The sequence below is a fragment of the Mixophyes fleayi genome, chromosome 6, assembly GCF_038048845.1.
Source record: "Mixophyes fleayi isolate aMixFle1 chromosome 6, aMixFle1.hap1, whole genome shotgun sequence".
NCBI lineage: Eukaryota > Metazoa > Chordata > Amphibia > Anura > Limnodynastidae > Mixophyes > Mixophyes fleayi.
The window spans coordinates 32,595,403-32,612,782 of record NC_134407.1 but is presented as its reverse complement, the minus strand read 5'-3'; the positions used below and the strand labels follow the sequence as shown (position 1 = coordinate 32,612,782).

The 17,380-nt window shown below is 39.4% G+C and overlaps 1 protein-coding gene across 2 annotated transcripts in view; it reads right to left on the bottom strand.

Annotated features, from left to right (window-relative positions):
* Positions 1–353: 353 nt before the first annotated feature.
* STN1 (STN1 subunit of CST complex) overlaps positions 354–17,380 on the bottom strand; it is a 47,592-nt gene continuing 30,565 nt past the window's right edge. For both annotated transcript variants that reach the window (XM_075216210.1, XM_075216209.1), the window contains 6 exons: positions 14,103–14,267; positions 12,887–13,013; positions 6,407–6,566; positions 4,597–4,716; positions 4,055–4,127; positions 354–730 (listed from right to left, as the gene is read on the bottom strand). In XM_075216210.1, the coding sequence (XP_075072311.1) occupies positions 573–730; positions 4,055–4,127; positions 4,597–4,716; positions 6,407–6,566; positions 12,887–13,013; positions 14,103–14,267 (803 nt within the window). In that variant the 3' untranslated portion in view covers positions 354–572. The remainder of the gene's footprint in view (positions 731–4,054; positions 4,128–4,596; positions 4,717–6,406; positions 6,567–12,886; positions 13,014–14,102; positions 14,268–17,380) is intronic.

Below are 17,380 nucleotides of genomic sequence, written 5' to 3'. Positions count from 1 at the left end.
AAACATATTATTAAATAAACAGATCCATGTTGATAATGAATACATGTGACTGTTAACAAATAGGAAAATAGGTGAAGGTGATCAGAGTAACAACCTGCATTACTAACATGCTTTGCATGCATTTATTGCCTGGTGAACGCTTGTAACCATAATGTGTGCCAAATGCATTCACTGCACTTACAGATGTCATGTGTGACTGTGTTCTAAGAATACTCTATGATCATTTTAGCTCATTCAAACAGAACATTACCATAAACTAAAAGTCACTTGAAACATTTAGACCATTTGGTAATCTTTTAGATGTGAATGCACCGTGTTTTAAAAAACAAATACATTCAGAGCAATATTATAAATCATATTAAAAAATATTTATTATACGGTCTTGTTTATAAAAAATAAAGAATATCTTTGAGCAACAAATACTTAAAAATCATATGTCCAGATTTAAGCAGTGATTTATCATTACTTCCATTAGTGGACGTATTTAAAAAATGTTTTTTTTAAAAAAAAGGAGACAAGCTTTTGTTTCCATTGGTCGGTAAAGCAGGACAGTTATCCACCCATGTTCTTATTTAGAATGTTGTGTAATATTTCTCCATTGTGCTAACAATATCACTGTTCTTCTCAAGGGCGTCAATGACACGCTGCAGTGTGGTCTCATTTATGCTGGAACCAAAACTTTGCTGTACACAGGTCAAGATGTGAAGAAAGTGGCATCCTTTATCAGCATCTACAACGGAAGAAGAGGATATGATTTATGGAAGTAAATAAAACAAAACAAGGTGCAGCACAAAGTCCATTTTCGGCAGTGCCGTGCACCTCGGTTGACATAGGTGCGCTTAGATTTCAAAGCACAAGGGTTTACGGAGCAAGATGGTGGCTTTTGCGGAGCTGGATAAATTTGCACTGGCTGATGGGAAGTGTTGCGCAGAATGAGGGCGTTCATGGCCACGACCCATGACCTCTATTTGCAGTTAGAGTTTATAATATATTTCGGACCCTCCACTCTGGTTCACTGGAATTATTTCTTAATGTACTTATTAAATGTATTCCTATTTTTTTTTTTATTTAAATACATTAAAAAAGCAAACACATATTTTTCCAATAAAGATATTATTTGTGTTTGGCTAAATGTAGGAGCCACCAATTGGACTTACCCGAACCTTATGCAACAAACATATTACATGCATTTAATGTGACATAGCATGGGATTCCATGTAAGCTGGTTTTTCTAGGTCTCCTTAATCTAATTGCTAACCAACAAAAATTATTTTTTCCCATAGTTTAAGTTCCAGATGAACCCAAATTAACAGGAGAAGTTGGAATAGGGTCCTAGAACTGTTTCACCTTATTTGAGAGCTAAAGGGAAGGGTGAACAAGTGTAATGGAAGTACTTTGAGACTTGTTTTACCCCACGATTTTGTGGTCCCTCTATAGGGACTCTGCGGCAGTTATATATATTTAGCAGCTGATTTTCCCTTGAGGAACATTACGCAAGCCACTTCAGTTACCAGGCGTCAGTCGTATATTACAGAGTGATTATCCGTCCTGGTGCTTGTTTCTTCTGCATGTTTCTCATTGCTGAGTAAATATAGCAGAAGCTTGTGAGAGATAACTCAACTGAGTAATTTAATTTTGACAACATAAGAATCTATGTCTGTACTGTGGGGAAAGACAGTCTCTCCCAGTATCTCTGATACAATCAGGTGTGTGCATATGGACATAGTCATATCACATTCCAACGAGTATACAGCATTTAGGGTCTAATGTGATTCAATATCTAACTGAGACAGGTTGTCATATGTATGAAGTAAGAATGGAGTTTAGGGTAGCTGAAGTCTGACAGAAATGCCAGTTCCTAGAGCGTTAGTAGGTTTTTAGCAAAGTTGAAATAATTTAGTGGAGGAAGATTAATCATTATAGATGTTAAGGTGAAACGTTAAAGAGTATCATGCAGTAATTTTATGTAATATTTTGTATTGGTCATTTATTCATACTCAGCATGAGATTTAATAAATTGAGAGTTTGTATGTTCTCCCTGTGTTTGCGTGGGTTTCCTCAGGGTGCTCCAGTTTCCTCCCACACTCCAAAAACATACTAGTAGGTTAATAGGCTGCTCTCAAATTGACCCTAGTCTGTGTGTGTCTGTGTTATGGAATTTAGATTGTAAGCTCCAATGGGGCAGGGACTGATGTGAGCGAGTTCTCTGTACAGCGCTGCGGAATTAGTGGCGCTATATTAATAGCTGATGATGATGATGATGAGAGATGTTAGTGACTCCTCTAGTAATATGGATTAGGACCAGTGCTTTTACTTTTACACTGAAGTTACAACAAAACAACAGGATTTCATTTTGCTGGAGAAGATTGTGTCAATGAGATAAAGGGATAGAGAGTGTATGAATGTATAGGGCACACAGTCTGTTACTACCTGCAACAGAACCTGAGTTTACCCGCTCAACTAATGTGCTGTTGGTCACGTCTCACCCTATGCTTATAATGTGACCAATATTGTGGGTGTGCTTTGACCAATGTGATAGAACAGGTCACACACTGAAACAACTGGGACAATAAAGACAGTTCATATATTCTCTCATTTTCATTATTAATGTAATATAATCAATACTCTGAGCAGTATTTAGGCGATAAGGTGACAAATGTCATTAAATGTAGGTGGTGGTCCTAAGTCCTTTTTTTCCTGCAGCATCTGCCAACCTGGAAAACTCAGATCCATCTTACGGGTGTGTTTCCCAATGCTCTGAAATGGGCACATCTTGAAATCTGCTTGGCCGACAAATAAGCATACTTACACAGATATAGAAGTATTCACCCCCATCAATTTATATAGTGCCATCAAATTACATAGTGCTTCACAATTGGAAACAAAAACAGTAACCAAACAATACAGGGTAATGCATACAGACAAAGTGGTAAGAAGACCCTGATGTATGTATGTATGTATGTATGTATATATATATATATATATATATATATATATATATATATATATATATATATATATAAATATATACATATACATACACACACATACATACCTCAGATGTGATAGTGTACGGGATAATACAACCCACATAGATGATAATGACCCATGACCATATATAAAAAAAAAATTTTTTCTTAACTCATATTTAAGTAAATTAAGAAGGCAGGCAAAAGAGAAAGAGAAATACATTCTACCCTCAAATATGACAACAATATATGGCTGACTGTATGCATAACTATAGCCTATCACATGTAGTTACTTTATCATAGGGCGACCTCTAGTGGTTAAACTTAGGAAGTCATCTAAACAGTAAACAGTCAAACGGAGTCACAATTTTCCTGCACTAAAAAAGTGAAGCAGAAAAAACACAAAACCAAACCAAACCAAACCAAACCAAACCAAACCAAAACCAAAACCAAACCAAAAACAAAACCAAAACAAAACCAAAAACAAAACCAAACCAAACAAAACTAAAATGTGGACGACCGCGCAGAAAGCATTACATGCTAATGCAGTGACTTGGCTTGAGAGTCATCCCGCATATTGTTCTATCCTCACTCCCGGGCGGCTTCCTTCATTCCGCCTCCCTGTCTCACCAGTGCTAGTATTACAAGTGAGCTGTGATGTAAGAAGGCAACAGCCCAGGAGTAAGCATAGGGCAATATGAGGGACACCTCTCAAGCCGAGTCACTGAATGTGTATGTACAGTGCACGGCTTCTTATAGTTTCTCTGTTATCAAACTGCACTGGGGTTTAGCCCTTTCCTCCCAGATAAAGTAGTTCCCAATACAAACCATTTGTAAAGAAAGATACAAGTTGTTACATTCTATTACAGAGTGTATGCAGCAGACAATTGGAGGCAGGATAGTAACTATTATACATAAATGAACCCCACCTTGTATATTTTTTAAAAGAATATATATTTTTTGGTTTGGTGGAGTCATAATTTAAGACCGATATATTTTGGTGAAAGTTTCCATGAAAATAAAGTCAACCGGTTATATACATTTATTATGAGAATAAAGAACACTAACAGCAAAAGGAAACTTACGTTTTTGTCTTTTGCAGTCCTCTTGGATAATGTTCAGAGTAAGTTTATATAATTTTGTGTCGTGATCTGTTACCTGCACAGTAAAGACGAGTTATATGCAGTAAAAGTCACTTACTTACTAACAAGTTTAAAGACCCCAAAACCTTTTGGAAAATGGATAATTCTTTATCATGCACGATCTACTGTATGTCAGAACTGTACAGCTACATTTAAAGGTAGGTTTATCAAACTTTCTAAAATGGAAAAGTGGAGATGTTGCCTATAGCAACCAGTCAGATTCTAGCTGTGATTTTCTAGAATGTACTTGATAAATGACAACTAGAATCTGACTGGTTGCTATGGGCAACACCTCCACTTTTACTTTTTAGAAGGTTTGTTATAAATCTACCCTTATAATGAGAATGCACGGAATAAATTCACCCTGGCGTTCCAGTTACTCTCATGCTAATACACAGTGCCGCGCTTGATTGTTTTGTGGTTTGTTTTATCTATGGCGCTATAGAGCACTGCTCATAGTATTTATCATTATCACGTTTTCTTACTTGATAAACGTCTCTCTTTTGGCCTTTCTGGTAAACAAACCCTCTTTCTTGCAGTAAATGTATGGCTTCTTTGAACAGGATGTGAATTTCTCTGGAACTGGAAGTAACAGTTGAGCAATTCTGTAAACATAAAACAGTGCACTTATCACTGACAAAGTTACAAGGGCTACAAACTAAATTCCAAGGCAGAACTAAAGAAGTGATGCTGTATTACCTGGAAATAGTTCCATCTTCAATAGAAACTATTATTTGTCTATTTTAAAGGGATTCCAAAATGCAAACTTTTTATATTCAATTGCAAAAACTGGAGCCCCCCCCCCCAAGCCAAATTTCAAATTCTGACTATATGTCTGTACCACTTACTTTTGTTTATTTCTTAATGTGCCCAAAGTATATATACGTTACATATACATACATATATATATATATATATATATATATATATATATATATATATATTATGACTTTCTTTTCACTGCTACTGGGAGTAAATATTTTTTTCTTATTTATTGCCCATTATCAACGAATCGGCTAAAATAGGAAAAATACACTTCCCACGCTTATTCACGTGGTTACTCTCATGTCTGTGTGCCTAGATATTTACCCCATAAACTAAGATACCAAATATATATCGCTTATAAGAGGTCTGCCACAGTTAAAGGGTTGAGTGACAATCATACATTTTAATTTGGAAAGAATTATTTTCACCTGATGGTATATGGGGAATGCACCAAGGTGCAAATACTTTGGAAGAAACAGATGATGGAGTTGAAGGTGTGACGATACATATTAGGAGGTTTTGATGGGACATAATCTGAGTGACATTCAGGCATATCTGCATGTGTGTCTGGCAATGTGTGATAACCGTGGTTTATATTTAAGGCTCCATAAATCTCTGCAGCTACAGACAGTCAGAATAACAAATCATACAAAACGGAAGTTGGACATAGAAAACAGAGCGAGTACATACAACATCCCTCCCAACCACCCCGATCAATGAAGGTGTTTGGAAGGGAGGGGAGGATGAGGCAGCTTAGTGCTTCTAAAGCGCTAGGCACGCGTCCAGAGGCGGAACTAGCGAGATGTGGGCCCCGGTGCAGGGAACCGGAGCCCACAGTTCGCTAGTTCCCAGTGCAGTGCGACCCAGGTGCACCTGTTACACCAATGGTAGTTCCGCCACTGCACGCGCCCCTCGAGGAGTGACCAAGTCCCCATCGGGGCAAAGCCACACCATCATCTTGACTAACACGTCCCCCCATCATGCCGTGGCCATGCCCCGTCCCGATGCTGCCTACATAAATGTTGGGAGGTTTGCGCACAAGGTTCAGGAAGGACATACAGACATGAGACAGAGGATAGAGAGGACCCAGCATGTCAGAGCTTACAGTCTGGATCCTACAGTGTGTGCAGTCTTGTTGTGTGCAGAGGCTGGATAAGGAAGGAAGTGATGTTTTATAGGGACTTCTACCAGTGAGATAATTCCCAGCATCCAGCCACTGAATGGGGAAGTGCTTAATACTATTGTATTAGTAATAAGACATGATGCAAATAGCATAAAAAAGAAATAATATCTTAGTTTTCATCAGTCCAATATACACATAACTGATCTAAGGTCTGGTTGGTGCTATGATCCCACCGTACGGCGCTTTGTGGTGCCATATAAATAAATGATAATAATGATACAATCCCAGGCATGTGGTTTAGTTAGCTGTAGTGATGTAATGCATGTAACTAATGAACAGAAGAAGAGAGTGTGTCTAACACAAGGTTCTGAGGCAGCAGTGGAGAGAGCCCTAGAACATGTAAATACCTCTGTCTTGGAGCTTGGATCTGTAGCGGCTGAGAGTAAGGAGGGGACACTCTCCAGCTCACGCTGGTAAAAGTTGCAAATTTTGTTTTCTTCTAGAAATGCCTTTACTTTATCACTGAGCAGGATAACGAGGCTGGAGCGGGACAAGACAGCTTGATCTCTGTTACAACATAGAAGAAAACAAGAATACATGTGTTAATTGCTGTCTACCAGGCTTACGCCAACTGTTGTGGAACTACAAGTCCCATATGCTCATGTCAGGCAGTTAATGAGCCACAGGTTGCTTACGTCTGCTCTATTATCAACTCTAAATAATGGGTTTATTTTAGTTGTGTTAAGTAAGACCTTTCACCAATGGATTACGTTTTTTCTTAATAGTGATATATAAGTTTAATGTAAAAATATATTAATGTAAATGATTCATGTAAAAAGGAAACACAAAACAAAAACTAGTTAATTTATTTAAGTCCACTTTCAATGGCTACACTTGTGTTATTTTCATATTATATGTATTACCACCTATAACTATATTTTTTACTCAAGAACATGAGGAGCGCTGCATCATTTCACAATTATGCACAGTCCTGAGCTTGCCAGGCACAAATCAAACTATTTACGATCATGCATCTCTGCACGCTTGCTGTGTGTGGTGATATGTGACAAGCTCGCAGAGACCTACATGGTAAGAACCACAGGCAGGTGGCAAGCAGAGGAGGAAGGGGACACGTACATTGCTCTTACACATTTCTTTCCTGTGTGGTCAGAAAGCCACAAGATTTCTGCTGCCTAAAACATCAATTGTGAATACATTTTACAGCTCCATCCTACAACGCTGCTTGTACATTCATTGGTACCTTATGTTACATGATATTGGGCACTATCATTTTAATTCCCTTTACGGATAACTAAAATGTCATGATGGACATGGGGAATTCTGTAACAATGGAGGAAGCAGATAGTAATCTGTCCTTAAAATGCAGGAAAATTAATTTAATATTCTATATAAATACCATAACTTTGATTATAAACTTGAGGTAAACACTGTAGTAGTTTTTATATAGAGCTACATTACCACCGTTTTAAAGACAATCTACTACCTCTATTTTTTGCTTCCTCCACTGTTCTAGAATTCCTCCGCAGTGCATTTTTTAATTGCAGTTGGGCCATCCATCCACCTGTACTGATCAATGCAATGTATGCAGACACCTGAGCATACAACCTATTCTCTCTGCCACTGATAATCGGCTGCAATTAGGAAAAGGTTAAAAGAAGGCAGCAAGCAGAAAGATTGATTTTCCTTGCAAATCGTTATTCCTCTGCTGAATCCCTCTGTATGTCTCTGCACTGGTTGCCTGTTTTCTACCAAATCCAATATAAAATACTTTTACTAACTACAAGGCCGTCAACAAAGCTGCACCAACATACATCTCCTCTCTTGCCACAAAATATCTCCCAACTCGGCACCTCCGTTCTGCACAAGATCTGCGTCTCTCATCCACCCTCATTACATCCTCCCATTCCCAGTTACAGGACTTTTTTCGGGCTGCACCCACTCTACGGAATTCTCTCCCTCGCACAATAAGACTCTCCTCTGGTCTACAAACTTTCAAGCATTCTCTGAAAACCCACCTCTTCAGACAAGCTTATAATATTCCTCAACCACCCTCTTAACCTCACTACATTACCCTATTACCACCCGTTATACAACTACCCCTTGACAAACATTGTTGTGTGACAGGATCATTTAGCTTATGAGTCACTTTTACCTTTGCAGTCTGGCTGGGCCGAAATGCAAAGTGTAGACTTAACCTCATGTGTCAATCTCCCATTGTCCCATAGACTGTAAGCTTGCGAGCAGGGCCTTCTCCCCTCTTTGTCCGTTTTACCCAGTTTGTTTATTAGTTTACTAGGTTTGTCCCCAATTGTAAAGTGCTACGGAATATGTTGGCGCTATAAAATAGATGATGATGATGATGAAGGCTGCAACAACAATGTATATAACACACAAAGATATATTTCTTGGATGCGTAGCACATTTCTTGTTGGAACAAATGGTTTTTTGTTTTCCTTTCTGATGATCTGTCGCTCACTTGGGGATGGGGGGTGGTTCCAGTAGCCCAGAGACTCCAGGCCTAGAAATGTGGTGCTTCATTCTGGGGTACAGAATATTTCCTGGTGACTGATTCCCCCCTCCCCCAGGACCAGTCATCTTACAGCAGGTGACCACTGATTGTCGCGATTGTGCTCGCCCACTTCTCCGCCAGCGCAAACAGTATGTGTGTACATTACAGCAGCGCCTGCAGGAAGCTACGGCACCGGAAGGCAGAAGGTAAGTGCCAGAGGAAGACAGTCTCAATGTAAGTGTATATGTGCTGGGAGGGCGGTTAGGGGCTTTTAATGCAGAGTCATGGGGGTGTGAGGCATTAGTTTAATGATAGAGTGAGGATGGGGATAAATATTTAATGGTGGTGGAGTAGAGATTATTTAATTCAGCACTGTGGTTATAATGTTAATATAAATTGGGTTGATTGGACAATTAATTTAATGCCAGTTTTTTTTTGGGGGTCTATTAATTGAACATAGGTCTGAGGTTGGACATTTGTTAAATGTGAATATTAATTATTTAATTGCTGGGCTGTTTGGGAGGAAATAGGTGTATTTATTAAATGCGAGTACTAATAATTTAATGTTAGGGCTGGTTGGTGGGATATAGGCCTATTTATTAAATGTGAATACAAGAACAGGTAGGAGAGTGTAGGACAGTCATCTGTCCTGATTGTGGTGGGGCAATCCAGAGTCTGGAAGGCTGTCCTGCTCAGTCAGGACTTTGTCCCCACTACAAGGACATTTGGGAGGTATGTCCTGCTTCACACTGTACTGCTGGTGAAGGAGGAGCTGCATACACCTAACAGTACTGTACACAGTACAGAGATTATTTTGCAAGTCACATACCGCATCCCTTTTATTGTAACCGTGGTATCCAGCTGTGTAAAGCAGTCAGCTAGAGGTGCTTGTTATTTCTTGTCCTCAGGGTCAGAACCATGCCCCATAGTAAAATTTGTGGTAATGTAATATCCTGCAAATTGCAGGTATATTACTGTATTCACTCCTTCGGCCTCCGGTACCATCTCTATGCTGACGGCACCAAATCTAGCTATCTTCTACTGTTCTCTTACCTTCCATCCTCCACAAGGTGTTCTGCTGCCTCTCTGACATTTCTTCCAAATCTAAAATTATTGTCTCTCCCTCCCCCCCCCTAGAGACTCCTCTCCCCTCCCACCCTCTCAATCACTATTGGTAAAGCCCTCTCTAATTCCACTGCTTCATATCTCTCCAACCTCATCTCCATTCAAACTCCCTCTCACCCACTGCGGTCATCCAACAACCATTGCCTCACCTCCTGCATTCAAGACTTCTCCCGTGCTGCTCTCCTTCTATGGAACGACCACCCCCTCTCACTCTATCAGGTTTCACCGATCCTGTCAGACTTCAAACGCTCCCTAAAACCCTCCTGTTCAGCTGCGTCTACCCTTCCTCCGCCTAACCCTGCCCTCCTCCAACCCTCTTCTCTCTCATGCTAACTAACCTCTCTATACCGTGCCCTTCCTTCTTTCTCCTGTGCTCCTCTCCCCTCAGTGTTCTCGTCCCTCACACACCATCCTGCCACTGTGTGTCTCCTGTCAGTCTTCCCATCACCTTTAGATTGTAAGCTCAGTTGAGCAGGGGCCTCTTTCCTCGTGTTCTCCTACTGCTGTTTGCCTTTGTCTTTAGCCCTCCACCCCTTCTCTCATTTTCGTCACTTGACTCCTGCCCCCATCCTTCCTCTTCTCCCGTGCCTCCTCTATCTCTGCTCTGATCCTGTAAGTGGTGTCCACTCTACTGGGCACAGGCTCAACCCCTTATTCACTCCCCACCTCTCTCCTTCCCTATCTGCACACTGGAATTCACTTTCACCTCCTTGCCCTGTGCACTTCTCTCTGCTATATTGGTACTTGTTTACACATATTGTCTAGATTTGTCTAGATTTATTGCACTTTGCATTTGCTGCCCTTTGTTTTTGTACTATCCTGTATGCCTTATATTGTTACCCTGTGCTGTTATCCCATGTTCTATGTGCGACGCTGCGGACCCTTTGTGGTGTCTCATAAAAAAAAGATAATAGACAATAATAATAATAATAATAAATTTACTCACAGTGCCTCCGAGAAGTTCATTGCAAATTGCGTTGGCCATTATGGGGTGGACAAACTGCAAACTACAGCCCCCAAATGCTCACAGAAGAATACAAAGACAGACACTGCAACAAGGTGCAAAAAGCCTGCAAGAAATGGGCATGTTGGTGCCAGAATGTACTAGAAGACTTCAGGAGATTCTTAGAAAAAAGGATAGGAGCCAAAAACTGGCTGCTGGAAGCTAGTGAGTTGTTGCTGTGTGACTTCTGCCTGGGATAATGGAGTATCATCCCACAAGGAGTCATTGAGTGCTGGTGCTGGTGCGTTGCCCTGAGGGATGTTTGCAAATAAAGTTCCAGCTATGAAAGACAGATTTAAAAGCCAGCCGAGAAAGAAGCATCTTTGGAGCGAAGGAAAATACCTAGATTGCCACTGCCCATCAGATGTCAGCAGGACTCATTTGAAGACAGATACATTTATGGTTTATTTTGTTTTGCTATGTTCAAGTTATTAAAGTGAAACAAGTGAGATAACAAGCTGTGTTATTAAAACCTGACTGGGACTGTAGCACTGCTATTCGGAGGTTATGGTGCTGTCTGAAGGAAGAGTTTATCCAGCCAAATCTGCTATATCTAAAGTTTATCTGCAAGCTGACGCAGAGTGTAAGAGGCAGGGGGAATCATCCCCGTGTAACCAACTTTAAAATAGACAGCGTTAGAAAATTCCTGTAGCAAATCAGAACACCAGGATGCACACTGAACCAAAGTTAAAAGACCAAATGGCCATCTGCAATACAAACAGCAATGTGTGAAACGTGCCTCTATATGAAACAAAGTTCATATATACAGCATGCGTCATTAATGTGTACAATGACAAAGTCTAAATAAATAATTGGCAAACAACAATTTGAATTCCTATAAACCCATAAATACTTGACATTGGAATGCAGCCACACCTAAAGTCAATCACTGCGAGAGCAATATGTAGATTGCTCATAATCAATACCTCAAACGTACAACATGGAATATCTCAACAGTTTCCATTTGTACTGTTATTAGCAGTTATAAAAATTTGCGTCAGACATGAGATTACTTTTGTTACATTCACAATGAGATATACATTTCAAAATATGTATATTTACCAGTATAATGTTCATGTGTTAAGAAATAGGAGCTCTCCTGTTTGCTTGATCTATCAGCTGTGCAATTACTGCTACTACTACCTGTAGGATCATTCCTGCAGTTCACTGATTCAGCTGGTTGCTAGGTAAATAGTTACAAACTTTATTCAGCTCTCAGTCTGGCATCCTCAGGTGTGCAATCACCCACCACACTCATACAGCTATCCTACAATTCTGATTGGTACTGCTGCCTTTATAAACCTCTTCCTGGCAGCATACCAATGCTCGTGATAGTTGCTGCTTGACCTAGTGTGCGTTGTATGCTGACTTGTTCTGCCATCAGTGTTTGACTCAATTGTTTATGGGTATTGCTGTCTTCTCCACTCCAGACTCTTGGCTTTGTTAAACAGATGTGCTCTCATATCTCTATCTGCCCTGACCCCTGGGCTTGTTTAAAGAATTCTGCTATCTTCTCTATTCCTGATCCCTGCTTGTCTGACTTTGAGTTCTGCTATTTACAGTCTGGGTTGATCACTACCTTCTGCCGGGTGCTGTCAACTTCATCAGACAAGTGCCAGACTATTCCACATTTACTCTTGCCTGTTTGGCTCAGAGTTCTGATAATATATCCTGGTTGTTCATTACCTCCTACTGTGTTCTGTCCTCTCCACTGGGCAGGTGCTAGATCAATAACTGCTACTACACGAGCCTAAGTCCTTGGAGCGGCCGAGTACGGTGGAATGTAAAATGTTCCTCGGAAAGGGGGCTGCTGAAGGTGAACATCTTGCGAAGCAGTTCTAGCAGTTGAGGATCTCATGCTACCCTGTCCTCAACACCAGGTAAACAGAATATCCACCCCATTGTATTACCTCCCCATACTAGCAGAACAGTCAGGCTCCAACACAACAATGGTCATGTTAGACTATACTTTTGGTTTCCTAGACAACTCAACACTTGGAGGTCACATCTTTGGAACAACATGGATCCCAGAAGTAGTGGGCCTAATATGTATAAAAAGGCATCAGAGTTATGGACATCCTGATTATTGAACAATCAGAAGACACAAACTGTAAATACAAAGTGCACACAGTGTGTGATGAACATGGAGGAACGCAAGTCAACATTTTATATAGATATTACATAAAGAGTTAACTTCTATTTCATATGATGATAAAACCATAAACTCACGAGAGTTGGGATGGATCTTTCATGTGATCAGGGACAATAAAGGGTTTGTCATAGACATTTCTGTATAAGTACGGGAGATCCAGCATCCTGGTGACCTGCATGTCAAGCGTAGGATCGTCCACTTTATCTAAAACAGAAAATAACGGTTTAAAAAGGCTGTAAATTAAATGACTACTATTTATATTCTCATGTGTAAAGGTGGAAATATGTGGATATAAGAATGAAATGTAAGAGACCCCTCCTAATTAACTGCTTTATGTTCCTTATTTGCATAATGCTCTGTTATGCTCTATACCCATTTCTATTTATTAAAGCAGTACGATTTAATGATAACAGTATACGAAGAATGGGGTTTCACACATTGCAGTTCAATTTAGTCAGTGTGAGCTGCTACATATGTATTAGAATGCACTACACACACTGGCACAATCCAGGTTGCGTTGCGTAAATTGCACAAGTTCGCACTGAGCATGCCCAGTAAAAGAACAGATGCATAATAGATGTGGTTTAGGTTGAATAATGACCCCCATCGCTGTTTGGCTCAGCTGAAGTACAGAAGCAATGATTTCGCTCTGCAATCTGGATATTTGGCCCTGGGACCGGATCAACCACGTCAATGAAATTTAGCCGTTCATATTTCTGGCTGGATTACTCACTGATCTTGTTGTTAGGTGGTCGTTCTGATAGGTCACATTTTTGGGCATCATAAATGCTACCTACTGATTTAACTACTGACTACAGTGCAGATGCAACACCGAAGTGACCATACATCAATGCACCACAAATGAGGGGATAGTTATTAAGGAGGGGATTTTTGGCATCATTTGGACAACCCATTTAAAAGCAAAAAATAAAATTAAAAAAATTGGTGTGGGACTATCCAGATGTATGACGTAGGATGAACCAGAAAAAATTATTAGGCTACATTTCAAATTATCCAGGCACAATATATTTATCAGGTACAAAGTCAACAGTAAATCCACAGAACAGTACACTGAGCTACATATTGCAAACCAATTGCTTTAAGTAGGTTCTCTCTATGGGCAGTTATTATGTATTATGAAATCATTATTTTTATGATTAAAACAATTGCGCTGTGCATATCGCATTAGTTTATGAAATAGGACTCAAACCAACAGTTTCGTAGCAATGAATGAAAAAAGACAAAACAATTCTGTATAAAAGATTTAACTTCCGCAAATAATGTTTTACTTACAGAAGCTTGATGCTACCACCTCCCGCTGCTGTCTAAAAATCTTAATGTAGCCTCGGACTCTGATAATGTCGCCAATTTCCAACTTGGACGTTTTGCTTTCCTGTCTGTACAGTTCTTCAATCAGTCCGGCAAGGTCTTTTGCTCCAGATGTACTTCTTGGATCCTCTGAAAGCAGATGCCAGAGATCAGATGATATAGTCAGTCCAAGACTGACTGGCATAAAACAGATTTGTCTAGCTCAGTGACCTGATTTAACCCTGATAATAAAGTAAGAACGCTCTTCCCTCATCTACACACAATACAGACGACCCCTTTACTCACTTAAAACTACATTCCTGGTTAGCCGAGGGAGATACCATCATTCAACATTTAAAATTGGCAGCTGGGGATAAATTAGAGGACCAATAAGAAGCCGCAAGTTCCATGCTTGCAGCTTCTTATTGGTCCACATGGTGACACACCCCTCCTTCACATCACACAGCCCCAAGCTGAAAAGGTGAAGGTCAAGATTGCCCCTGAAATACTCACACTTCTCCCAAATTATTATTTTTTATTATCTTTTATTTATAAAGCGCCACAAAAGAGCACCATACATGACATATACAGAAATGTACCCATTTTTGTGAGTATACCACAACCATATTTGCTGACTCCCAAAATAGTGGGTGATCTCCCAGGCGCAGAGAGAGTCTGCCAAGCTACCTGATGCCCATGATGAATGAGACAGTGTGGGCATAACACAGTGTGACAAAGCAATTCGCTTGGTCATCCTACAGCCACCATGGTGTAAGGCACGTTTCGCATTGGGCGGAACATGATAACGCAAATTGTGTCATTAAGTCCCACCCGACCTGACTTCACAGAGATCCCCTCTTCATCTCCTATAGGGAGCTCAGAAAGTAGGCAAGAATATCCAAAACAGGATCATATATTATAACTAGGGGCAATACCAGTTATGAACTCACTACTAGGATGTATAGTGATGATGAAATAATACAGGAGCGGACTACAATAAAATAAGTACTTTAGGGGTGAGTGTTTTTCTTAAGTGTTTTTGCAGTAGGTTTTACAATATAATAACAAGGACAATTAAAAAGACAACAAATTAAAAACAGATTCAAACTAATATTTATTTTTATTTTAACCTTTTATGTTTTCCTGAATGTTTCTAAAACATAAATAAATAAAGAGAGAAAATAAAAGTAATTCCATAATATACATATATACCAGTTTCAAGGTGAAAGTCCCGTTGTCTGTACTGGGTAATGTGACCAAATAATATGTATTTAGAATACGCACCAAATACCCATTACTTGTATGCTAGCCAGTAGAAAAGATTGACCTTTTAAATTTATATTTGGCCGTATAACTTTATGGTTACTTTCATGTTGCTTAATGTATTTTGAATGGAAGTTGGACTGCACTATCGTGTTTTTCTGCCCGTGTGGTACTAGTCTCAAGTGAGAAACGAGGGTGGCATACAAGATGCATAGGGTCAGCAGTGTTTAGTGCCCATATCTAATACATGCCAGCCTATCTCCTGTTTATTACACAGCATTCTAATATACTATACTGACATGCAGGATTATACAGATTACTAAAATACTTTTATTAGATCATTATATGAGTATGATGCCAATCCAAGAAACAAAAAAAAAATGTATACATGCACCATTGCTCAGATTTCCAAGCATAGAAATTGACTAGGTAAAATGTGTTCATTGTGCATCTATACAACTATGGCATGCAGCCCTGCAGTTAGGTCTTACAATAAAGCCCACTGATCACTATATGTGTAGTGGGAGACCCGCTGAAGTACCACTGGGTCATGTGCACAAGCACGTTGCGATGTCAGGGATAAGTACAAGCTCTTTTAGAGCCACTATCCCGCTTACCCATATTGCTTTTAAAAACGGTGGCTTCCTTGTTTGAAAGAGGGGAGTCTCCTGCTGACTGATTGGTCATCAATCATGATCACCAAACAATATATAAAGTAAATACAAGGATGGTGGCTCTTTCAGAATCAAATTTTATGTCCCAACTCCTGGAAACTCTTCTGAATTCCAGGCTTGGCCTAAAAGTGTAACTAATCCCTCATTTTAAGGCTCTTTTTTTTATTTTGTTGTTGCTATTTTGTGCCTATGCAGCCTTCACAATGCACTCACATTTTTTTTTTTCAAAAATCACACCAAAAAAATAAAATCGGTTATAAGGCAGGAGACCTGCAGCCATTCAGAAAGGTATAACCGCCCCTTTTTTTCAATTTTTTTTTTTTTTTAGTAAATTAATTTAAAAATGTGTTATTTTCCACTATTGCACCAATTTCCAAAAAACTAGTATGCCTTTTAGGTTTGGAATATAAAAACCTCCAATTATGTAGCCTGAAAATACAAATTTTTTAAAAAAAAACAAGGCATGCTTTTTGCGTGGCTCAAACCACAGAAAATAATAATAATCCGCTAAAACAATAAACATAAATTTAAAAATAATAATAATAATAATTATTATATAAAAAAGGCACACCAACAGCGCCCCCAAAAGGACATAAAAACCTTTGACGCCTTTAAATGTGGGGATAGGAGAATATCAGTTTGGGACATTCGATTTTATGGCTAGTGACTCTGGTGTGAATAATTGATTGATTATATCAAAATATTGGTGGTATTAGGTCTTTATGTATTCCTTGAAATTGTTGTTACAGTGTTTTTTTATATATTGCTCTCTTAATTTAATTGCATGTGTTACAATACACACTGTTTTCATTGGCTGGTTTCTTGTGTTCAATTTCTCCTTGACTGCCAGCTATTGGTTGACCAAGTCAATGACTGAAACCTGGGAACTATTAAAAAAAAAAGGTTATACCACATTCCTAACCAGTGATTTTGTCTGTGGGGAAATCCTTTAAAGCGGAGAAACGCGTCAGTTCGGTATTTTTAAATATTGCATATGACGGAAGGTTGTCTTGTCATTGTCCTTATGTACTGAATATGTGAGGTGTGTTTCTCATCCCTGTGAGATACACACTGCTATATGAAAACACGCTGTCTGTTACTTTGTGACGGCTGGATTGCCACATCTGACTTACTACAATAGCTTAGGGTGTGTCCACTTATTCTAGAATGTATCAGTGACTGAATCCTTGTTTTCTGGCAGGAAAGGTCACTGAGGATATATGTTAAACTTTGAATGGCCTCAAGCGACAAAGCTAATCACTGTGTTCTGGCCGAACAGCATATATGTGTGTGTGTGTGTGTGTGTGTGTGTGTGTTACCAACACT